At 39.5% G+C, this 26,626-nt stretch overlaps 1 protein-coding gene across 1 annotated transcript; it reads left to right on the forward strand.

Moving 5' to 3' along the window:
- The first annotated feature begins 1,582 nt into the window (after positions 1 to 1,582).
- LOC137298921 (cytochrome P450 3A29-like) lies at positions 1,583 to 17,212 on the forward strand. Its single transcript, XM_067831297.1, has 14 exons — positions 1,583 to 1,656; positions 6,440 to 6,527; positions 7,580 to 7,632; positions 8,365 to 8,461; positions 8,735 to 8,851; positions 9,890 to 9,978; positions 10,537 to 10,688; positions 12,058 to 12,194; positions 12,563 to 12,671; positions 13,066 to 13,223; positions 13,804 to 13,892; positions 14,952 to 15,089; positions 15,416 to 15,566; positions 17,135 to 17,212. The coding sequence occupies exons 1-14, from the start codon at positions 1,583 to 1,585 to the stop codon at positions 17,210 to 17,212; spliced, it is 1,530 nt and encodes a 509-aa protein (XP_067687398.1).
- The last annotated feature ends 9,414 nt before the right edge of the window (positions 17,213 to 26,626 follow it).

Genomic DNA, 26,626 nt, shown 5'->3' on the forward strand with positions numbered 1-26,626 from the left:
ATGCATCGACCTATCAATGGATTGCAATTTGTGAGTTTTCCGATAGCAATTAACCGATGGGAGAAACGAAAAACTATCGATACATCGGGAGACTCCCGTTAGTCTAGTGGGGTGCTGGGTCATTCTTAATGGGTGACAATTTCTTAGACTACTGAAAAGATGTTTCGGTATTCGGTATATCTTGTTCTACAATTGTCAAGCAAGGGTGAGAATCTTCAGTTTAGCTGTTCTGTATACCGGATGGGACATTATTAAGCAGTGTTGTATTTACCTGTGACAGGAACACCATCGGGGGATAATAAAAAAATATCAGTGATTGACTATTGCACAAATCAATTAGCGTAGATTTCAGTAAATACGTACATTTCCTGAGTACGACAGTAACTATACATAATTCCTTTTGGAGTCATATCCATAATAACTTAAAAATATACATTCTGCCGTACCACAATGTATATGAAATCCCCTCGGAACCATGCAGCAAAATATAACACAGATAAGTCTAAAACATGCAGTATTATGTATTGACCAAAGATCCACAATACAGGTTTCTAGTACAAATGTAACTCAAATCTAAAGTAATGGGTCACAAATTATAATATCAACTCACCAAAGTCTTGTATTACAGTGCAAAATGTCAGGCTTGACGAAGAGGTAGGCAGATGTAGGTCGATCGAGTGATGTCCTCCACTTATTCCAAGAGTAGTCCGTGTGTGAATCCGTGTGTGTCGTCAACACAATAACTAGCGTTATATATACACAGGCACTGATTACTGAATCTTCGAGCACTTTGCGACCAAATCACCACCAACTTGGAACTTATCGCAGACTCTTGAAGTAAACACAACTAGTCAAGGGAGGCAACTCTAGAGCATTACCTTAAAGGCCTGCCGCTGAAGTACTAATAGCATGGAACAGTTATGATACGAGTGAGTGAGTGAGTGAGTTTGGTTTTACGCCGCTTTTAGCAATATTCCAGCGATATCACGGCGGGGAACACGAGAAAATGGGCCTCACACATTGTACCCATGTGGGGAATCTTCGGTGTGATTATCACTTAATCAATAATCCGATTTACGAAAGTACACTCTCGTAACAACATACATATACATATTTACAGATTATTCATTTTTGTCTGTAACATTTACATGTCAGGGTGAGATATTTTCATACAGCAAGTCTTCAAATATTAAGGGGCAAAGGATCAGTTGTATCAGACAGGTTCTACTCAGTCTTTAATAAATAAGCATGAAGTTTAAGCATGTGAATATTATATATATAATTATTTACAATTCCCTCTTTGATGCATCTAGCTGAGCTGACCATGCCCAGCTGACCTTGTATTAAAAAGCAGACGGTAGTTTAATTGAAATAGTTCCCCCCGAGTATTCAATTAAATATATTAAACTACTCTCTGCATGATACAATTAACTGGACGCCCTAATTATGCCACAACGATTGTTAAAATAGCTCTGCCAGCATAAGTGGACTCAAATGTTCACGTTGCCGTGAATGCGTGGACAGTCTTTAGTTCATGTGATTTTGTTCAGGGAGGGACTCGTGAGTAATTTCCCACATCGACATGGAGATCTTGGGTAAAGTGGAAGTCCCATTGAATCTCCTCCTGGCCCTGACAGTCATTGTGCTGATCTATATGTAAGTATGCATGTATGCCTATGCTGTTCATCTGAGTACAGTTACTTACACCAACAACAGGTGCACAGTCATCACCCTTTGTTTCCAAAGGTAAAGCGCTGCAATTTAAAGTCATTTTGATCAGAATGTCATTTTGCGATCAGTGTTTCTCACTTTGAAGTGATTCAGGCCATGGATGTTTATATTTGTAATGGCGAGTGAGTGAGTGACTTGGGTGTTTTAGCAATATCCGAGCAATATCAAGGCCAGGGAAACCAGAAATTGGCTTCACACACAGTAACCATGTGGGAAATCGAACGTGGGTCTTTGGCGTTACGCATTAACCACTGGGCCACAACACCGCCCGTCTGCTTGGTGAAACACTGAAGGATATATAGTCTGGTTCATAATTATTGAGAATTTTTCTTCTTACTTTGAGCTATCCTAACACCTCAACTGATTCACTGATACTTAAAACTAAGTAATGGTATAAGGGAGGTAACTCATCTTGGCCTACTGAGTATAGAACAATTAGAGTTACCTCCCTTGAATTTGTAGCAGACGTCATTTTCCTCAGCACTGTCAACAATGTCTGCTGAAGATAAAAGAAGGTTGATTTTTGAGTTGTGTAATCAAGGAATTGATGATGTAAATACATTGGCAGAGAGAACAGGAACTCCTCTTTCTACTGTGTATAGGATTAGGAAGAATTTTAAAGAGGGAAAGGATTTTGGGCACCAGAAAGGAGCAGGGAGACCCAGAAAATTGGACTTTTCAGATCGCGTCCGGCTGGGAATTTTAGCGTCTAAAAAGCAAAGGGCAAGCATCTCCAACATCAGGTATGAAATGATAGAAAGGGGATCAACAGTTGTATCAAAATCTACAGTTAGAAGAAATTTGATTGATCTTGGATGGGAGAAAAAGACTAGAATTCCTTCTCCTCTCATGAAACAAGAACATAAAGACAGGCGTGTTGAGTGGTGTTTGGCACATGAAAACTTTGACTGGGAAAATGTGATTTTTACTGATGAAAGCTCGATATGGGTATATCCCAATAATGTGAAAATATGGACAAAGTCTGCGTCAGCACCGTTGTATCGACGACCTAAATACAGCCCAAAGTTTCATGTATGGGGAGGGATATCCTTATTAGGAACGACCCCGCTGTGTGTGTTTGAGGGAAATCTGACAAGTCAACGCTACACTAACATATTAGATAATTTTCTCCTTCCAAATGCACATGTGTTTTATGGAAATGACTGGATTTTGCAGCAAGATAATGATCCTAAACACACCGCAAAACATGCCAAGCAGTGGTTTCAGGAGAAAAATGTGACTGCATTACCATTTCCTGCATATAGTCCTGACTTAAATCCCATTGAGAACATTTGGGGGATGATGAAGGAATGTGTGAATCAAAAGGGGTTGACAAAAATTGAAGACATGAAGAGAGAAGTGGTCCGATACTGGGACAGCATAACTCACGAGACACTAACCTCTCTGATAGGAAGTATGCCTACCCGTCTTAGACTGTGCCGTGAAGCTCAAGGAGACTAGATAAAATATTAAATTGTTACCTACACAACATGAAAAGGTCTGTTCACTTTCACAATACATTCAATTTTATCTCATTTGTTCTCGTTTAATAATATGAAATGCTTTAGCTATTCTCAATAATTTTGAACCATACTGTATTTGCTGAGAAATCTGAAAACATAGTCACCATAATTTTAGGCGAGACGACGACCACAGATTCATGGTCTAAGGGAAGCAACTCTGCATAGTAAGCTGTAGTATGTGTCACGACCGAGTGGACCTTGTACAGTGTTCAAAATGAGGCATTGCCTTGGACTGACTGTGCCCATATATATTTGACAATACCTACTTGAATATATTAACATATGGTGAAAACTTGACCGTATTGAGAAATTTGCGCCATTCCCAGAGACGGCTTGTTATTGACGAACCAAATGCAACATTACTGGTGAGGGAATGTTTCAGTGCAGATTCAAACACCTGTACATATTATCATTACCGATCCATTGTCAGCGGTGGTGTAGTCTGTAGGTTACAGCTCGTCAGTGTTTGATTCCCCAGATGGGGTCATTGAGTGATACCCGTTTCTGGTGTCCCTCGCCGTGATATTACTGAAATATCGCTAAGAGCAGCGTAAAACCAAGCTCACTCTCTCACTAGTTATTGTGTCACGAGTTATTGTGGCCCTTTCACTGATGAAATCTGTTTCGGATCAGTTGATAATGAAGCCTACTTTCTGACTTTATAAACGTTATATTTACACTCTCCACTTAAGATACCAATATTGAAGGAATCATGGCAATAATTTAAAGTGTCTTCTTTGAGAATCATTTTAAATGTTTTGAGAGATGAAGGAAAACCAACACATTCTATGAGGCGCACGTACATTATCACAATCGTGAACCTGACAAATGTTGAAAAGCCACCGTATGCCATGAGTCTGTACATACGTGCGAAACTAATCATGAAGAATGGGTTCATATATTGACATTTAATGAGGATGTTGGATGAATGTAAATATATTTGTGTATATACATGTATATAATCACTTTGTAAATGGTGGTGTTAATGTTTGAAACAGCGATACGTGTACTTGGGGCTTGAGGTCTTTATTATTTATTTAGTATTTAATAAAAAATAAGTAAATAAAAAAAGTACTGTCAAGCACATGATGCACAGACAGACGGCGTAAAGCTTCTTTGAAATATATTCCAGAAGGTGTAGAGATGCATTTGCTTGATAATAGTGTTTGTATCTACTCCTTAATGTACGGAAGCGTGGTAGGGCCGTGGTGAATATTGTTTTGGTGTTACTACTTCCTACGTAAGACTTCGTATCTCCTACATAGGACTTAGTACCTCCAACATAGAAGAGAGTAAGTCCTACGTAGGAGGACCCCAAAAATATTTCACCGTGACCCTACTACGCTTCCATAGTAACGTCACATTCATTGCAATAAAGAAAATAAATATCCACAGAATTAGGGTTTCCCTTTAAAATGTCACACATTTAAACCCACATATATGTTCAAAGCCATTTTTCGTGGAAGTCCCACAGGCTGCACAGCTTTCTATTAAGATAGCATTGTGGACTTATCCAACCTTTTTGCAACAATCATGTATAAGTTTTTCTTGTTATGGTAACTTCGCCCGTGGTGGTCAGGTAGACAGATCATCAGAACGGAGGAATAAATCCCGGTTTGAATCCCGGTTCAGTCACACGTTAAAAGATGGGAGTATACGCACTTTCCCGGACATTGAAACATGACAAAACATGCCTGTGTCTGAGAAAGGCACCCATGTTAAACAGCATTACCTTATCATAAACGCAAACGTGTGCACATAACATTCTGGTCTTGATTGTTGTAGTAAACGTCTTTTCGTCTCATTCTATCTTTAGAACAATAGTTTATTAATCATGTTTGAATCAGCATTACCTTATCATAAACACACACGGGCACGCAAACGTGTGCACATAAGATTCTGGTCTTGATTGTTGTAGTAAACGTCTTTTCGTCTCATTCTATCTTTAGAATAATAGTTTATTAATCATGTTTGAATCAGCATTACCTTATCATAAACACACACGGGCACGCAAACGTGTGCACATAAGATTCTGGTCTTGATTGTTGTAGTAAACGTCTTTTCGTCTCATTCTATCTTTAGAATAATAGTTTATTAATCATGTTTGAATCAGCATTACCTTATCATAAACACACACGGGCACGCAAACGTGTGCACATAAGATTCTGGTCTTGATTGTTGTAGTAAACGTCTTTTCGTCTCATTCTATCTTTAGAATAATAGTTTATTAATCATGTTTGAATCAGCATTACCTTATCATAAACACACACGGGCACGCAAACGTGTGCACATAAGATTCTGGTCTTGATTGTTGTAGTAAACGTCTTTTCGTCTCATTCTATCTTTAGAATAATAGTTTATTAATCATGTTTGAATCAGCATTACCTTATCATAAACACACACGGGCACGCAAACGTGTGCACATAAGATTCTGGTCTTGATTGTTGTAGTAAACGTCTTTTCGTCTCATTCTATCTTTAGAATAATAGTTTATTAATCATGTTTGAATCAGCATTACCTTATCATAAACACACACGGGCACGCAAACGTGTGCACATAAGATTCTGGTCTTGATTGTTGTAGTAAACGTCTTTTCGTCTCATTCTATCTTTAGAATAACAGTTTATTAATCATGTTTGAATCAGCATTACCTTATCATAAACACACACGGGCACGCAAACGTGTGCACATAAGATTCTGGTCTTGATTGTTGTAGTAAACGTCTTTTCGTCTCATTCTATCTTTAGAATAATAGTTTATTAATCATGTTTGAATCAGCATTACCTTATCATAAACACACACGGGCACGCAAACGTGTGCACATAAGATTCTGGTCTTGATTGTTGTAGTAAACGTCTTTTCGTCTCATTCTATCTTTAGAATAATAGTTTATTAATCATGTTTGAATCAGCATTACCTTATCATAAACACACACGGGCACGCAAACGTGTGCACATAAGATTCTGGTCTTGATTGTTGTAGTAAACGTCTTTTCGTCTCATTCTATCTTTAGAATAATAGTTTATTAATCATGTTTGAATCAGCATTACCTTATCATAAACACACACGGGCACGCAAACGTGTGCACATAAGATTCTGGTCTTGATTGTTGTAGTAAACGTCTTTTCGTCTCATTCTATCTTTAGAATAACAGTTTATTAATCATGTTTGAATCTATTCAACAGGTATGCAACGTGGAACTATGATTACTTCAAGGAGCGGAGCATCCCTGGCCCCAAACCGTATCCTTTTATTGGAAGCAGCTTCAGTTTTGTAGGTTTAGACATACTTATGCAAACTATTTTGAGCATACCGTGTTATAATATATATACCGTGTTGTTAGCATTTCTGAAACGTAAATGTCTTACATCATATGAACACCATTTCGTTAGATGACTGGGTTAGTAATGATCGAGCTCTTCATGCAGTAACAAGAGAGCTACACCATCCCTGAGTGTTAATGGTATTTTCGACAATATACTGAAGGAAATAAACGAGGGAAGAAAAATATTCTTTCACTCTTGTTCATATCTTTTGAATGGCAATGTGGATGAATATCTCTGACTGTATCACAAAGAGAATGTAGTGTTTGGTATAGTCAGGGTCAGGTCTTGCCAAGTCTGAGATGCATGTGTCTAACGTTCTTATATCGGTCTGGAAATGCCACCTAGATAACGAGGGGTTTAAATCGAGGCTCTCGCCCCTCACATATGGTAGAGAAACGTGTGTTATGTTCTGAAAGTGTTACACTGTGTCGAGAAAATGGACACTACACTGACGTTTTAGAAAGAAGTGTTGTAGGACTGTTACGTGCTGTATTATTGACAGAATATTGAATTTACTTATGTATTGCGCTGCAGGGATGGGGAAAGGGGCTATGTGGGTTAATTTAAGAATACGTCATTTTCAGATCCATGTTTTTATTTTTTTCCCAGTTTCTCTATATACTCGTGGAAACAAATAAGGAAACAAATGAAAGTGCAAGCGTACCTATATGCATTTCAAGAATTTCACAAACAGTGCAATACGTGTCTTGTGAAGAAACATGGAAAAGAATTAAGAAACACTAATACTTTCATCTGTTTCCATGAGTATTTTTCACATAGTATGAATATGAATGAGTTTCACCTCAAAACGTTCACGAAGCGATATGACAGACATATTGTCAAGACGTTCGATTCCCAAAGTCTCTAATGTCCGTCCGCCCGCTTTGGCGTTCTACTCAGTACCTCAAAACGTTTCTCATTGCAGCGAAACTTGAAATGTGATGATTCTGTCTGGAATATAATGGCAACGACAATACATCTGCGTCTCTTTTACTTCAGTCACTCTTCTCCCACTTCCCCGCCTGGAAACAGATGTATGGAAACGTATTTGGGTAACCCTGCGTCATTATCTTCGTTACAAACGTTGAGTCATACACATGTTCTGAAAGTGATGTAATATAGAATGTTTATCTGGACACAGGCAACAAGCTTCATCCGATCCCGAACGTTTTCTCTCTATAAGTATGGAGAAGACAAGTATATTGCTGAAGACAAATGATAAACGAGCCTGAATATAATGGCAGCAGAATCCCTTTGAAGGTTATATGAACAGAAACTGACATTGTTGAATAAATACATCACTTATATCGAAATATGATCAGCGTTTCAAGAAAGCAAGACTCTCTAAATTCCATTTAGTTAGCTATACGTGTATGTGGATCTGATATTAGTCCATTAAGACATGACCTGGTTGTATTGTGAGTTATTATGACAATAACGAGTTAGATCGATATGCTGATAACTATTGTGTTATCAATAGTTACTCGCTAGGTTATACAAGTCCCATATGTCACGTTGGTGAATCATAATGAGGTCGTTTCTCGATATTTAAACAATCGGTTAGTGTATCCTGGTCGTCAAAGGGTTGTAACTCTGCAGTGTGGACTGCGGTGCATTTGAACACCCGGCGACACATCGAGCACACTGGTCTGTTCGTTATCAAAATCACGTTCTTCTGTCGCTCAAAATTGAATTTTTATGAAAAAACATGTATGCATTTAAAACAGTGCCCCTTGTCATCATGACCACGCGTTATCATACTTCATATTGTTTCATTGCTACAGAATCTTCATAGGCAAGGTGCCAGCTCTGGTCATATCCGATCTGGACATTCTAAATGAGGTCTTTGTCAAGAGTTTTAACGTTTTCAGGAACAGGATGGTAAGAAATATGTCCTATTTACGTTACTTACTAACATATCACAATTGCTTGAAATTGCTTTAATATGCGTCAAATTTGGAAATGTACTACATGTCTAAAACTAACTGAGACCTTCAATGTTAGAAATGTTAGAAATATTGGGAGAATAGTGCTACTAACAACGACCTAATAGATAAAAGTGTGTTTTGATGCAGGGTCAAAACTCAGTCACATAAGCAGATGGCGATTACACTTTACAAGTGTTCAGAAATGAAAGTTAGATTTCTTTTACAGAAATCCATAATCATACCGTATCCATTCAATATGGCTGTGGTTTACCTAGAGGATAGTCACTGGAAAAGAGTGAGAAACCTAATAACACCAACCTTCAGCGGCGCTAAACTGAGACTGGTAAGACTTTGTTGTTGACCTGTACATGAGTGTGAGTGAGTTTAGTTTTATGCCACTGTGATCAATATTCATGTACTATAACGGTAGGATTGACACATTGTGCACCTTGGGGAACAAACAGGGTCTTAGGCTTCAATCACCAGCTAACTGCACCGTCAACACTTTTTATGTAGATATATAAGGTGCAGTCCATCGCAACTTATACATCGATATCAGCATACATCATTGTAATCTCACTGATTGAAACATGTTGGAATTAGATTGGAGTTTTAAATTGAACATAAAACTCTTCCCAAATTGCAAACAGATGTGCCGCTCGACTTGGCAAGATGGATAAACATTTTGATTTGATCAATTTTATTAGAGCAGATAGATTCTCATAAGGAAGCCGTTTAGAACCATTCGGTTGAGATTGCTCTTTTTAAAAAAATGTCAAGAAACTAAGATGAAATTTCAAGCCATTGAAATATTGAGATATAACGACTAAATGTGTATTTTGAAAGTTTGACTTTTCATCTTGAATTTTCAAGGTTGTATCTTAATATTTCAACTAAAGCCAAAAAACGGGTGGCCATAAAAGTATTGTTAGGCTGCTATCTTGGACGTTCCATGCTTCACTGTGTCGGTGTCTGTGTCTGTGTCTGTGTCGGTGTCATAACATATAAAATGGAGTGATGATTACACTAGTGATGCGGCTGGCATAGTTGCCAAGGTCGCAGTTCTGTGTTGCGTCGCTCGTGAACACCAGAAAATGGGATTGCGGGTTGGAATACCAGCTCCTATAGTTTATATTTCTAGCTTTTATCAGAATCAGACTGCTGTCAGAAATTCGCCTAACTCTTGCATTTTCTCTAGAATTATGCTGACGTTTCACGATTTTATCTGTAATATCATTCCACTGAAATGACACATACTATAAACATAAATATCGTCCAGTCTTCATAAATACACAGATAGATTTAATATGTCTGTAAAAATGAACCCCAAGTGATATCACAGCAGATCATCATATTGTAGAACAAACTTTTCTTTTTATAGATGTGCACTAGCATCAACAATTGTGCAAAGACTCTTTGTAAAAACCTATCGAATGCCGTCGAGAATAATGAAGTGGTGGTTACGAAACAGTAAGTATTGCAACTTGTTAAACGCTAATAACTGGCTTTCCTTAACTTGTGTTTGTGGCTTGATCTCACATGATAATGATCGTACGCATTGCATTATGCATAGAATAACTGGAACGTTGTGCTATTGTATGACCCAAAGTATGTGCTACGAACTGGTTTACATTTTGGCTAATGCATTGATTGCGATGCCTATTCTAACTTAGAAAGTCATAATGGAGTCTTCATCGTCTGCATAGCATCAGCAATGCAGTGTCAGGATTGTTTAGGCTGAATGATGTACTAAATGTTTGAGTCACTCTTAGACATCGCATAGCTTTTCGACGAACCTACAATATATTTATCACGTCTAATTTACATATAACATCATAATGTTAAAAAAACATAACAAAAAAAATAAACAATGATTAAAGTATTAAAATGTGGTTGATAACAAAGGAGGACTAAATCAAGCTTACAAACATGAGTCTGGATTGTAAATAAACTTTGGCAATGATCGATGTGCTCCACTGAGGAGTGTATATACTTTATCACTTATTCATCTAATATAATCTCTTTCAGATTCTTTGAAAGGTTCACCATGGATGTCATTTCACAAACTGCATTTGGTATCACGGTTGATTCACAACATGAAGTCGACAACCCTTTTGTTGCCCATGCTAAACAAATGTTTGAACTATCAAATATGAGAAGACTGACGTCTATGTTGGCAGGTACCTTTCGCTATAGTCTTTCCAACAACAGTCATTGTACTATTGTACTGCTGGGATGTACATAATGATTATTCATCTAGTATTTTCCTGTAATGACAATGATGAATATGATGGGGTGGGGGGTGGGGGAGACACCAGAAATGTTGTCGTCACAAGACCTTATTATAAGGATACTAAAGAAGGAATGCGGTGTACCAACGTACCGACAGCATACCGGCAAAACAATCGCGTGACCCTGCCCGAATTTTATACCAGATGTGACATTATTTGTGTCTGTGTGTGAGTGTGTGTGTGTTGGGGTGGGGTGGGGGTGGGTTATTATTTGTCCTTATTTGGCGCTACTGAGCTATACAAGTTTATGACTAGTTTATAGTCATAAATATGATTCAAGGGGAATATTACCAAAGTTCGTGTTTCTGGTTGGATAGAAATGACCGATCCTATCTGATTTGCTCAGATGAAGGAAACGTGTTTCTATGCCTGAAACATGTACATCGAATTCAAAATTCCACTGCTTATGGAAATTGTCATGAATCTGAGTCACAACCATTAACTTGACTGAGTGAGTGATTAAGTGAGAGAGTTTGAAGAATATTGTTCCTCTTACACGTCAGCACCTCCTGTAGCACAAGTGTTTGATTTACAATCATCATGGCAACTGTTAAGGAAACGTCTGGAGTGTAGTTTTACGCCACACTCAACAACATTCCAGATATATGGCGGCGGTCTGTAAACAATCGACAATCCAATGATCAAAAGCATGAGCATCGATCTGCGCAACTGGGAACTGATGACATGTATCAACCGCGTCAGCGGCCCTGACCACCTGATGCCGGTGGTCGCCTCGAACGACAATCATAGTCGCTTTTTATGGCAAGCATGGGTTGCTGAAGGCCTATTCTACTCCGGACCTTTACGGGTCCCATTAACTGGAAGCGCCAGAGAAAAACAACTGCATTCATTATTTGGCAGGGGCAGATTACGACATTACGACAATTACGCCAGAGGCATGGAACTAAAGTTGTATCTGTTAATACTATATATCTATTAGCTGCATTTACGTACACACTATTTATTGTATGAATATTCATTAGTGTGAGTGAGTTTAGTTTTACGCCATATTAGCAATATTCCAGCAATATCACGGCGGGGGACACCAGAAAATGGGCTTCACACATTGTACCCATGTGGGGAATCGAACCCGGGTCTCCGGCGTGACGAGCGAACGCTTTAACCACTAGACTACCCCACCGCCCATATTCATTAGAGACGATGTCATTCTTGTGGGGCAGTGAGAACAGATTCGTAAAGGTTCTCATATGACTTTCGTTAGTCTCTTACTAGATTTCTAGATCAAAGGTATTTCCAGGCTTCTTTCCGACGCTTGCCCGATTCTTAAGGAAGCAAGGGTATGGGATCTTTCCACAACATGTCGTGGATTTTTTTCAAAGGAACCTCACAGAAATTGTCAAACAGCGACAGAACGACACAACAGAAGACCGTGAGGTGAGCGTTACAGTTTGGAGACTGGGACCCTGTGAGGTGTTCATAATTATATGGCCCTTGCAGATCGGGCTCAGAATTGGCCTTCAGTAACCTGGTGACTAACGGGTTCTGACTTGGTTGATATATGTCATTGTATCTAAAATGCGTAAATTGATGTTCGTGATGCTGATCTCTGGATTGTCTTGTCGATACTAGATTATATACAGACTGTCGCCATATAGCTGGAATATTGCTGAGTACGGCGATAAACAACATACAAAATAAAATGTAAATGTTATCATTGTTCCGAAGCTTATAAAAACAAATGCCCCAAGTTACCTCAGTGTCAGACTGATTTCTTATAAGTATGGATGACCATGTATTGACAGAAGAGAATTGACTTCCTGCAACTGTTAGTGGACGCGGAAATACAGATGGACAGTAACTCAAATGTCCGTAGAGCCGATGGCCAGATCACAGAAAAACATACAGTCAGACGTAAGTCCAGACACACTCAAGGTGCGATGAGTTGTTTAAATCCACGTTATTTAACTGTATAACAAATTAAAGGTGTAGACCGACTTTTAGACATCGAAGTGGTTCGCCCCTTTTGTAAAGCCAACCACGCCAGTTGGTAACATATTCAGAACTCGTAGTCAAGTCAAACATAGAATAATCGAATCCTGGTATAGGTAAACATCACAGTCGATACTTACAATTACAATATGAGATTTGATGTACGTTTGTCAATAGTTTCAATCAAGCCATGTATATGTCTTATCCGTAATTGCTCCTATGACCTCAATCAAGCCATGTATTTGTCTTATCCGCAGTTGTTCCTATGACCTAATGTGATGTAGCATTCGTCGCTTATCTTACATTAATTTTACAGGTCTATCGACAAATGAAATAGTTGCCCAAGGCATGCTATTCTTTATCGCCGGATACGAAACCACGGCTGCAACTCTGGCGTTTGTGTCCTACAGCTTTGCAATGAACCCGGATGCACAGGAAAAGGCATACAAGGAAATCAGAGAAGTGTTGGGAGATGTCAGTAATAGTTTCGTATGTGTAGCCATCATTATTACCATACAGGCAGGGTTGTTAGAAAGGTTTAAGGCATATTAAAAATAGCCTCAAAACTAAATTTAGGTGTTATACCTTCAAGTTGGATAAAAAGGAATATAACGACATACATTGATCGTCATCTCGCTTCGTGTAACGTGACAAACAGAAACTAATAGTTGTAACGAGTCCTTGATGAGTCCGATCCGTGAAGATCAGAGTTAGAATTGGTCTTTGATCGACCTTACTTGTCGTAAGAAGCGACTAATGGGATCGGGCGGACAGACTCGCTGAGTACATGTCATCGTATCCCAGTTGCGTAGGTCGATGCTCATGTTGTTGATCACTGGATTGTCTGGTCCAAACTTGAATATTTACAGACCGCCGCTATATAGCTGGAATATTTCTGAGTGCGGCGTGAAACTAAGCTCACTCACTTAATGTTTCATAAATGCACAAGATCTCAAGCTCTTACTCAAGCAACTCTTAGGGTATACCTTTTTAAGAGATTTTGCGTAAACACTCTGTTAATCTGCGATAATAGCGAAAGTCCTTTTTACCACAGGATGAACCCGACTACGACAACATTGGGAAACTAAAGTATCTGGACAACGTCATCATCGAGACACTCAGACTGTATCCACCGGTTACCGTGTAAGTGTACGACAATCGTGGCGCAAAGGTTCTTCTACAGCGCAATGAATTGTGGTTCTGATCGAATCACGTCGAAATGATGATCGTATAATGGCTGCTCACTGCTTAATCCACATACATCTTCTTACGACACATTTCCACCTTATTGTGCCTTTCGCTGCCGACAGAAATGTTACGAGCGAAACAATTCTCAGAGAATGGTGGATCCTGAAAATACAAAATAACTTCGAGCAGCGCAATGTTCCATGAGAGACTTGTAAGACCGTTAGACGTAATACCAAATGAAAGCGACAAAACTCTTCCCATATTCATAAGAACTCAGAGTTGATTGTGCAATTGTGACTATATAATGGACAGATATTTGGTACAGCAATGTTACAGCTACATAGTGTGGTTTGTAAACAAATCGGATCTGAACCAGAGAGGCCTTCCCGTGCTGCACGGTGTAGTGCATGTTGTGTACGTCGAGTTTCATTCCAGACTTTGTAATTTTCATGGAAGGTTGACAAATTTACCTTTATCATTATTTCCATATGTCCTGCGTTGTCTGCTGTTATATCGTTGAGATTATTAAATTAAATCCACAAGAAAGGACGGGTGTCCAGACAGTACTATCGGGACATCATACTCAGGTTTTCTATTATCCCGTTTACAAGGCACATGCATCGATGTTTTGAGTTCCAGTTTGATCAAATAGCACGAATCAATCCTCACCTACATCGGCATGACATCCATTGAGTGAGACCTGACCCTTATCCCACTGAACATGTCTGTGACATGACATAGAGACGTGTGCATTAGTGTCATAGGCCACCTTGGCTGAAAATGGGAGAGCGCTCCAGGAGGAGTGGGACACCATTAATGTGAGATATGGTCTGTCGAATGAACAAATGTTTGACAGATTGCGGCTGTGTTACACATTACTGTTGTCAACAGCAAAGTTTCTTACTGGACATAAGCTTTAAAGGGTAACAGGCATCGCCAAATCAGCGAACTCTTCCTGCATGAGTACCTGTATCACCGTCATCGCTGAACTTAGATCTGTGCGCTTTATTTAAGGTTACATCGCAGAGCGTCTGAGACAATTCAGATCAAAGGTTTGACAATCCCGAAGGGTCTAACTGTCTTTATCCCAACATTCGCTCTTCAAAGAGACCCTCACCTCTTCAAGGATCCTGATTCCTTCAAACCAGAAAGGTAACAATACCCACTACACTCATCTAACAGAGGATATTGTTTAAAAAACCTAGCTAGTCACCACTGAACTCGGAAACGAGTGAAGCTATGCCAGTATATGTCATTATGAAAGAAATATGAAATATCTTCTTTATGCTTTGGTTCACTGAATTTTCAAACATGGATAAGGAACTCAAACTTACTTTATATTAGCAAAGTGCTTTCCTTCAAACTTTAGAAATACACGTTTCTTTAAGGTTGTAGATTGTATATCTAAAGCGGTTAAAATATGATATTTGACGGATGTCAGCGAACTGAATGTGTGTTCTTCTTGGATGTATTTTCAGGCATGATGGAAAAAGCAATCCCCTTACCTTCTTAGCTTTTGGATACGGTCCCAGGAAATGTATTGGAATTCGTCTTGCCCAAGTTCAGTCAAAAATAGCCTTAGTTCATCTCCTGAGAACGGTGAAGTTTGAACGCTCGCAGGACACCCCGGTAAGATATCGTAATGTGGGACAAAACATCACCACCATTGTCATCACAATCATATTTTAGATAATTTTATTTCATTTTGTTGACTTGCAAAACCCTTACCGATGCTTTTCCTGCAAGACAGCATTATCTATCTCCACTAACCCGGTGTGCGGGACCTTCAAAAAGCTGTTATAGACATTGACAGTGTCCACATCAGTTTTATCCTTGAGCGATGGGACTCCAGCGAGATGTACTTTCAGCGTTAATCTTGTTTCATAACATACACCCATGTCACGGGACCATAGTGATAAGCGAACAAATTTCTTTTCCCAGGACAATTAGCATAGTCACAGACATGATAACTTCACAACGACACGGACAGTCTATATGTTAAAATTATAGAGTTTCTACTTTAATGGTTTTGGTTTTGACAAACTGCCGTTTTTTTAGGATCTGAAGTCATGAAGTGATGTTATTGATTGTTACTGAAAAGTAAATAGCAGTGAATTGTACCAATATAATTGTATCTTTATTCCAATTTACAAGACCCTTTGGGATAATTTGGGACGGCACTTTCCTGTATGCTTCTTTTCGTACAATTACTGCAAGAGAAACCCAAAACGTTCTCTTAGTTACACAAGCGGCCATGGAAGAAGATGTAGAGTATTGCTTTGCAATAATAATGCCTTCCTCAATACTAATCTATTAATCAATCTTCCTGTGACATCATATTCATGAAATTCGCTGTTTAAAATTGAGTCCCTGAGGCAACCATGGAGGATGTGACCATGGGTTCGAATCCAGGTTCACCCCGGCTGTGTTTCAGAGAATCACGTATCCCCAAAGAAGTGAACGTCTGAGACTCCTCCTTCATTAAAAAGAAACTAATAGCATCACATTTACGACAGTCAGAGTGTACGGTTTTATGCCGCCTTTACCAATGTTCCAACATCACCATGGCAGGGGACACAATAATTGGGCTTCACACATTATACCCATGTGACGAATCGAACTCGAGCCTCCGGCGTGACGAACTCATGCTTTACCCACTAGGCTAGACAGCAGCCGCACGACATTTATGACAGTGTGATATGATATACCCACATGACATATTTTACGTCATGAGATCATGACATCATATTCATGATATAGTATTTAAGGAGGGAATAGTTAATTTAGCAACAGTGCAAGTTACGATTATTTATATAGGTTGGTGTTTTAGGCTATACACCTTGTTCACTATTTCATGCAGTTATGTGCTTCCTGCTGTCCATAATCTGTTATAGGGGCTGACCCGTGAAGGTCTGTTTAGAATAGGCCTTCAGGAACCCATGCTTGCCATGAAAGGCGACTATGCTTGTCGTAAGGGTCAACTAACGGGATCGGTTGGTCAGGCTCGCTGACTTCGTTGACACACGTCATCGGTTCTCAGTTGCGCAGATCGATGCTCATGCTGTGGATCGCCACAGTGTCTGATCCAGACTCGATTACTCACATTATCTGGAATATTTCTGAGTGCGGCGTAAAACTAAACTCTAGAAGTTTCCTTAACTATTGTTGATAGTAAATCAAACACTTGTATTTTACAGGAGGTGCTGACGTTTAAGAGGAACAATGTTCTTCAAACAGACAAGAGTATAGCACTGAAAATATCTCCACGATGCTGACAAGAGACAGAGAGGATCCGGCACTTTTTACATCAATAATGTAGTTTATATGGCGGTGGAAAAGGACCATATTGGCACGTCAATGATTTGGATAACCTGGCAATACCGTAACCACCAACTCCATTAGTGAATCATATCGTCGATAAATACTTGGAATGGGACCCTTTTTCTTTCTTTGCATTGGCTGAACCATGTTGACTGTTAACACTCTAAAACTGAGAGGCAAAAGAAAGAATACCGAATTGATTATGCAAGTGACTATTACAGGAACTGTTGTTCAAAAGGTTATGTTTTTACCATAACTCATTAATGCTTTAACTTTTTAAAGGTAACCCGTGGCTGATAACACAATGCCATCTAGAAAGTGGTCAAATGTAACATATGTCATATTTATGTTTATACTTTGGAAGCCGCGGTGGTTATGCGGGCTAGGCTGCTGACTTTGTGTGCTGGCGATTAGGTATCTGACTCTGAGGGTGCGGGTTCGAATCCTGCATGGGACTCAACCGAAAATGGTACTAGAATTTGTACTTTACGCTCTTGAGGTTTGGGGTCATGCGTCACCAAATACCGATCATTTATCAAACAGGATTGATTTCGTAACAATTGATTGCTTTACATACTTATTAGTAGCTTTCTGAACATAATAATATTTATTTGTTAATGATGGAACCGTACTGTAAGTAAATGTGAATTCATCTCTCTTGTAATATTGATTCTGTATGCACACAGGCCATTTACCGTACCTTACTTTTCCCATGGTGAAGCTAAAGTCACAAAGACTCTGTGAGTGAGTGAGTTAAGTTTTACAAGGCACTCAGCAGTATTCCAGCTATATGGAAACAGTCTGTAAATAATCGAGGTTGGACCAGACATTCCAGTAATCAACAGCATGGGCAAATGAGAACCGATGACATATGTCAACCAAGTCAATGAGCCTGACCGCCCGATCCCGTTAGTCACCTTTTACGAGTTGCCTTTAATATCAAGCATGAGTTGCTGAAGGCCTATTCTATCCCGGACCTTCACGGGTCACAAAGACTTTGTGACATGTCGCAAAGTTTCTGTCTCAAGAATCACAAAGACTCCACTCTCACTGACACCAAGTTCCCCACCTGTATTATTCGTAGTCAGCAGAGTTTAGGATCAAATCAACGAATGCCAAGAGATGTAGTGATTGATGTTTTAGTGTATTTTGAGACTGGATTATTTTCGCTGTTGAAAAACGTACGGGTAGCCGAACTTAGCATTTGAATACAGAGTGTACATACATCAAGACAGACATCTTATGAACGCACCACCATTTCACTCCATCACCATCCCTACACACAACACACGCGATGCGCGTGCACAACACAGTAGTCCCATAAATACGCATGGGGTGTCAATCTTGATTTTGACAGTTTTCAAGAAGGTCGATACAAGGGTTTGTTGAAGTGTAATGAATAATACTGAGACACAGGGTGCATCTGTTTCAGCCATTTTTACCTCTCAGTCATTTTTACCTTACCACTCCACGACCTTACAGAATAGTGACAGAAGAAAAGAAAATAATTTTTAATACTCTTCAAAACCGTAGGGGAACTGTACTTTCAATGTGCGATTGTCGAATTAGGGAGATATATGGGACTGAAGCTAGTCGATTGCTGTGCAAGTAGGGAACATTAGTAATTCGCTTTATTCGGAATAAAATGGGTGAGTGAGTTAATATTTATCGTAACATCGGCAATAATTCAGCAATATCGTGACGAGGACAATTAAATAATTGTACTGTAGATCAATAAAGTTAGAAACTAAACACCGTCGACAAAGTATTTTTGAAAAGCATCTCAGGTCCAATTACATTACACCAAGTCTGCTAGCATCTTGTCTGGTTTGAAGACGAATACCATTTTAAGACCGCACACTGTATTCCTGTAACCAGCGTATGAAGTAAGCAGCACGGACCTCTGGTTTTATGTTGCCTGTCGCATACTGAGTTGTTCAGAATAATTTTAGGCAAACCGGATACCCTCGTGATCTTCGCCAAAAGTTCAGAAGGTACCAAACCAAGGGCACCGAGAACAATGGGGAACCTGACGACAATGTACTTGGGATGCAAGCGAGACATTTCAAGGGCGAGGTCCGCGAGGTCATTGGTATTACAAGGCAATGAATTATTTTCTCAATAGCTATGTTTATGCTATCATTTGGTGCGACAGAAATGACATTGCGTTCGTTTGAAAACTTATTACCAGACCAATATGATAACATTAAACAGTTAATGATAACCCTTAAATGGATGGACCATTAGTTCCAGAGGAGAAGTCGATAATGTGAAAAGTTTAGGGACGACGCCCGACGGACCGATGACGGGCCGTGCCATAAGCACATCTGGCCTTATAGGCAGAATGAGCTAAAGGTGAAAAATCTTAAAAAAACATAGTGATGAAAGACACAATTAGATGGTATGTAAGTCTTTGAAGGGCATTTAGAAGTGAAATGCATAAGAATGAAGATTTTATGGATATCAACTTCTTTATATGAGAACACAACGTTTCGGAGTTAATGCTTACTCCTTCATCAGGTGATTGAGAATGGGATACAGAGCTATATTTATATGTACAGGTAAAACAATAACAAAGTAACAAGTGGAATGAATTAACGAAAGCTGGAAGCCAGTATAAACAAGCGCTGATTGGAACCCGACAGTTATGATAACAATGATAGAAGCCAATGGTAATACATTACAGATGATGGGATATGTTTACATAACACAGGTAGGGGGTAAGGACGATGTACATGATTGGGGAAAAGGGTGGAAGCCAATGGTGGATGATGTTTACATAACACATGATTGGGGATTAAGGATGATGTACATGACTACATGAGGGTTGATGGGCATGTTTACATGGGGGTTGATGATGTAAAAACACAAGTAGATGAGGACGTGCACGGGTAGATTGGCTATACATGAATTACATAGATAGAATGTACACAGATAGATGAGATTAATTTATCAGTAAGTCCCAGGCACTTGGTAGGTACACTCCTTGGTCACGGTTGATTGCTGGTTTCTGTCTCCGGATCTCGATGGCTTCTTGCAGTTTCCTTTGGCGCCAGTTGTTGTTGTTGGTAGATAGTATCCTAGTGTCCTCCCATCGGATTGAATGTCCAGGGTTCTTGAGAATGTGTTCAGAGATGGCAGATTTCTGGACGAGTTTGCTGACAGAGGTCTGGTGTTCCTTCATTCTGTTGTTGATTGGTCTCAGCGTTTCTCCCTTTTCCCCAATCATGTACATCGTCCTTACCCCCCTACCTGTGTTATGTACCCCATTCTCAATCACCTGATGAAGGAGTAAGCATTAACTCCGAAACGTTGTGTTCTCATATAAAGAAGTTGATATCCATAAAATCTTCATTCTTAGATGGTATGTGTAATGAATTTCATAAAGATCTTTTGAAAGGTTTTAGAGGTATGACCTCCAAGACATGAAATATCCCTTAGCCAAACCTTCCAGCATGGAAATGGAAAAAAAAATCTAAGAAATTCCAACTTACAAAAGGCACAATTTAAAAAAGTGTGACTGACGGACAGTCGGACTGATGGACCAAAAGGCGCGCTTTATACCTCGACTACTTCTTAGCTATCTTAAAGTAACCCCAAATGATAATATTTTTATTGAAATAAATTTCTTGGTATGAAGATAATGGCATAAGATATGAAGCACATTTGTATATCCACATCCATGGCGTCATCCAACATGCTAAGCCCAAACAGAAGAAGTGATTGACAAGTACTGATTATAGCATTTTTTCAAAGGTTTCTGCACATTGTTTATATTCAATCATAATGAACACCTAGATACATATAATATACACAAAATACAGTAATATTTCATTATACCGCTTCTGTCGAGAATCTAAAACGCACGTCCCTCGAAAGCATTTCGCCATTTCGCAAGATAATGATCTAGGCGGTCACGTGGTCGTGTGACGTCACACCCGAGAGTCGCTCCATCAACACACGGAAACTACAGTGGTACCGAGCTTGTTTGCTTACAGAAGCCTGCTTCTTGTTTAGCAAATAAATCAATCCATGAAGTAAAATCTGGATTTGGATGACATAGTGGATACAGATGTATATCAACTGGATGGACTCAGTCTGGTATAAGACTAAGAAAACAAAATTGCTCTCCAGTAACATTTTGCACAGTGGAGACTGCAAATTGGAAACATTTACCATCAGAACAAGCCGCAGGATTCAAACGAGAGTGTACAATGAACCTCATGACACCACAAGCAATTGGTTTCGGTTCACACGTTAGACACATATACATGATTTCATTTTATATCTTGATGTCACTGAATTCACCACTGCCTGTTCACCAGTGACAAATGAAAGTGTTTGCCGGAATATCCTGGAAAATTAGCCTGTTGTGTCCTGCAAGTCTGTAGAAAGGAACAGTGGTTCTTCTCGAGATTGGCCCTGAGTAGGAATTCCACATACTCTGTGGAATTTTTACATTCAATCAGAGACATTTTGTTACACAGTTTCAGGAAATTTTGTTTTGGCTACTATAATAATAATTGTCTTTAAAAATGCACCAATGAAGTAAGTACTTTTGTCTTAACAAATGTTGAGAGGAAAAATTGTTCACTCTTTAATTGGAGAAAACATGCAGTAGTAGGTTTTTCAAACTGGTGTGTACCAAGGAACAAAGAGTCATACATTATTGATTATCGGAATTATATTCAACACATGTTGATCTCTTGTTCACTGGCTTGGCCTCTTGGTTTAGGCTTAGGGGTAACTGATTCCCCTCTTGGGTTCTCCAGCCTCGTTCAATGCTAGGGCAAATAGGCTGTTTTCATTGAAGTGACATGCTACCATGTACATCCTAAAATATAACATGAAAGTAACATTTTTACATTTATAAAAGCAAAACCCACCAAAAAATTACAATATCTGAATGGACATATTTCTCATTTTCCGACCACTATAGCTGAACTAAAGACGTTATGAGTCGTGAAAATGAATGTTACCTCACTGACTCCAAAATGAGAAGCAACGAAACTTCCCGGTGACCACGCCATGTCCCTGTACGGCATGGTCACACGTGTAGCGAGCACACCGTGCCTGGACAGACTGGTCATCCATTCATCCATTTGTGCTCACAACTATATTCCCTTACAGACCCAGTGGAATAATATTTCACCGTGTATTCACTGGCGATGACGATTTTGCAACACAACAATAACAGAGTGCACCTCTACCGCGAAAACATGATATGCTAAGTGTATAGTCAACGTGGATGACCAGTTGTCACCTTCGCCTCTTTCCACCACCTCGGCTCCCTCGGTGCATGTTAGGAACGAAAAAACGGCAAACCATTCACAATTGAGGTACTTTGATCAAAATAATCCAAAGGACTTAAATCAGTTATGGCATTTTATGGTTGTGTAAAACATCTTGAAATTATTGAGTGTGTCAGTGAGTTTAGTTTTACGCCGCATTCAGTATATTATTTATAGCTAAAATACATGGAATTATCATGATACGGACCTCCTATTATCAGAAATTTGCGGGCCGCTGCAAATGATACTGGACCGCTCAACCTTAACGACGGGCCATTATCAAGCCCGTTGTTAGGTGACGTCATAAGTAGCTCAGCTGTTGAAGTTCAATCACCTACGGCTCGATTGAACTTGGGTTCATTATTGACCATCTATCTGTCTCACATTCGTCACATGTGCCTGTGCCATTATGCACTTTCCTGCCTGTGTCAACCATAACGATTGTACCATAAATGACAACATACAGTAATGAAAATATCGACTTGAAGTCTAACGTTGTTGATCACTGAAAACAATGGCGGCTGGTAGTATGAGCAAAGGTCAAGGTCGAATGTCGTCACTCTCAATAGTGACGTCACCTGTGTTGTTCTATGACGTGTCTATATTTGTGAAATGTATGTCAGTGACCTCCACTGTTTTTATTCTTATTTTATTAAAAATTGTATTCATTTTAGCTATAATAACATATCCTTCGTCGGGCAGTTAATGAAAGACCCCGGGCTTCTGCAAATGATAATGCCCTGAAAAATAGCGTTACCCTTATAATAATGGCGGCGGTCTGTAAATAATCGAGTCTCGACCAGACAATCCAGTGATAAACACCATAACGAGCAATCAGGGCAATTGCGAACCGATGACGTGTCATCCAAGTCAGCGAGTCTGACCACCTGATCTCATTTGTCGCCTCTTACGACAAGCATGTGTTACCCAAGGCCAATATTCTAACCCGGACCTTGACAGGTCTGGCAAGAATGTTGAACTTGGATTCGAAGCTTGGTTGTTTGAAGGGTTGTGTTTCTGTCGATTACAGATCGAATGTTTGTAGGTTTAGGATAACAAAAAGGTTCCTATTATTCAATAAAGCGTGCCTACTAAAACAGTGTACGTGTGGCATATCAAGCAACGTTGTGTGTGGCCTCGCGAGCGTGCGTGCGTGCGCGACCCGCGTAAAACCTGAGATCATCTATTTTTCAGTATCTCAGAGTCGACTTTCGTGGCAAGCATGGGTTGCTGAAGGCCTATTCTACCCCGAACCTTGAAATTATAAAGAATATAGAACATTGCAAATAACTAATTGGACGTAAGCCAGGAATGGTTCGAGCAGTCAAACTTGCAAGCGATTCCTTACACGAAATGTGTTGCCTACTTTTGCATTTGTAATAAGCGTACGGGAACGAACAGTGACAGAATAATATACACATATGTCGTTTGTACATTACAGTTTCCAACTGAGTCTTTCCTCCGACGACCTTGCAGACATTCCTTCTAGATTTTACGTGCGCTTTTCCACATTCTTTATTCAATGAAATTATACACAGATATGAGTTAGAAAATGTTCATAATTATCAAATCCAGTTTAACATTGAACACTGTGCTTACAATACATTTCAATGGAGATATTTTAGGTGCAAATAGCATAAGTCGAAATAACCCACTTCGGCCTAACTGGGCTTTAACTGGGATGTGTAAGAGGATATCCAGAAAAAGCATGGTTTCTGAAGTTTCACGCGCGTTTTAGACATTTTGAGGTAATGAAATAATAACTGGATACAAGTTTCAAACAATATATTCGTATAAATGTTATATCAATTTTAATCTTAAACACCGTGCTTACAGTTCATTTCACTGGGGATATTTCAGTTTGACCTTTCCTGGTGTCCTTCATAACTTTCTGAACTTTATATTTCACCAGGTATATGTCAGCACGTTTATACATGCAAGTTCAAACAAGTGGCATGTTTGCACTCTCAATGAATTCTTCATTTTGAGATTATTTGGACCATATTTTGCGTATGTATAGTGGAATCTACATGCTTGGAACAAAACAGTAGTATCATTGTCGTTCTGGTCTGACTACATGAACTCCAGCTGGAGATGCACGATCGGTATTGGGCTTGTGTCAATGAATGAGATGGCCAAGGATGAGAGCTACTGTACAAATGAGGGCGATGGAGTAGCCGAGTGGTTAAAGCGTTGGGTCTTCACACCGAAGACCCGGGTTCTATTTCCTACGTGAGTACAATGTGTGAAGTCCATAAATGGTATCGCCCACCAAGAAATTGATGGAATATTGCTAATAGCAACGTGAGACACAAATCACTCACCGTACTCGTCCTACAAATGATAATAATCCCCCCGTTTCTTTGTTTCCTTTTACGTATGCTTCTTCCCTAACGCTCGTACTTTTTCCATGCTCTGTGGCTGATCATACCCCAAGAAACACATTGAAAGTGTAGCTTATGTTTCTTTGTGAGATCAATGTTTGTGGATACTATGTATTTACCAAGAATATTTTTAACACATTTTTTCTTGTTGACTTGAGTAAGACCTATACCAACACACGACATTTGATGAATGACAAACGTTCACTTGTTTAAATGTGAGTTTCTTATTAATTTCAAGGAGCAGTGGGGTAGTCTAGTGGTTAACGCGTTCGTTCGTCATTTCAAAGACCCGGGTTCGATTCCCGAATGTGTGAAGCCCATTTCTGGTGTTCAACGCTATGGTATTGCTGGAATGTTGCTAAAGGTGACGTAAAACTAAATTCGCTCAATCTAAATGTCAAGGGGCGCTAAGGTAGTCAATTAGCTAAAGCGTTCGGGTCGTCACACCAGGTTCAATTGCTCATAAGGATACAAGGTGTGGAGCTTGAGTGCTCTGTTATTTTCGTAAGTTCTCCGTTCGTTCCCATGAAATGTCATCTGTACCCTGGATGCATCTACGATCCAGTCCGATGAATTTATTACCTCCCTTAGTTGGCTTTCTAGCCAATCAGATGTCTACGCTGGGAAGTTGAACGTAGAAATCACAACTCACAATCGCTTTTTAAATTATCTAACCGATTAAACTTGGCAACACAAATCATGCCGAAGTGCTCTGAAAGAGGTAGAAGGATTTCATGCATATATATCTTTCAAAGTTTCGGACCTGTCAGTTTGTTGGTATGATTTCCCCTGAATCTGAGTCGCACTACGAAAAAAAACCGTCGCAGGTGCGACCGCTATCTTGTTGACACTGGCAAGCTCGGTTGTAAGGCCAGCTTACCTAATTGGCTACTTTGAGAATGCGGCACCAATACCGGCCCGACCCATAGATACATCCACAGTATAGTGAAGACTTATCGGAACGTATGACCTGGAGGTATCGAGATTGTGAAGGCGGATGGAAGGAGACATCCTTGGTCTCTGTATCATGGCAAATTGATGAGTATAATGAGAGGCATGATCCTTGAACAACTTCTTTTATATTATGATACTTATTCAATTGTCAGGCATGCGTGAAGGACTAAAGCAGAGAACAGGCATATAATATGTAACCATGGCATTATAGTTTGAGTGCAAGGGTTTAACAATAAAATGGACATATTGTTACGAGTGTGTATTTTTTGTATATTTTCTGATCGGCTCATCCGTTCTATGACAGAAAGTCAAAAGAGGGAATGTTCACTTGTGGTGAGAAAGTGTTAGTTTTGTTTCCCATTCCTGGTCAGCCACTGAGATCAAGACATCAAGGTCCATATGTTGTTGACAAAAAGGTTAGCGACACAGACTATGTCGTCCTGACGCCTGGTCGCCATAAAAAGATTGTGTCATGTCAACATGATTAAGAAATATCATTACAGGTCAGAAACCAAACATGTCAATTGTATTGCCCACTCTCCCCAGTTGCTGATTGTATTAAAGGCAATTGTGAAAATATTGACAACATTGATGATTGTGTTAGCAATGTGAAGTTTGATGATCTCAGTGATAATGTTTCACGAAAGTTGAATGTATTAGCTCACCTTGATGAGAAACTATTACATTACATCCCCAGAGCAGAAAGTTCAGTTGTCAGATTTGATTCATGAGTTCTCTC

This window comes from Haliotis asinina, chromosome 10, assembly GCF_037392515.1.
Source record: "Haliotis asinina isolate JCU_RB_2024 chromosome 10, JCU_Hal_asi_v2, whole genome shotgun sequence".
NCBI classification, from domain to species: Eukaryota; Metazoa; Mollusca; class Gastropoda; order Lepetellida; family Haliotidae; genus Haliotis; species Haliotis asinina.

Excerpts from the sequence above, each read along its gene's own strand:
- LOC137298921 (XM_067831297.1), top strand. The coding sequence starts at position 1,583 with ATGGAGATCTTGGGTAAAGTGGAAGTCCCATTGAATCTCCTCCTGGCC. Across the intron at positions 1,657-6,439 it reads GTCATTGTGCTGATCTATAT|GTATGCAACGTGGAACTATG; the intron begins GTAAGTATGCAT and ends TCTATTCAACAG. Across the intron at positions 15,567-17,134 it reads AACGCTCGCAGGACACCCCG|GAGGTGCTGACGTTTAAGAG; the intron begins GTAAGATATCGT and ends TGTATTTTACAG.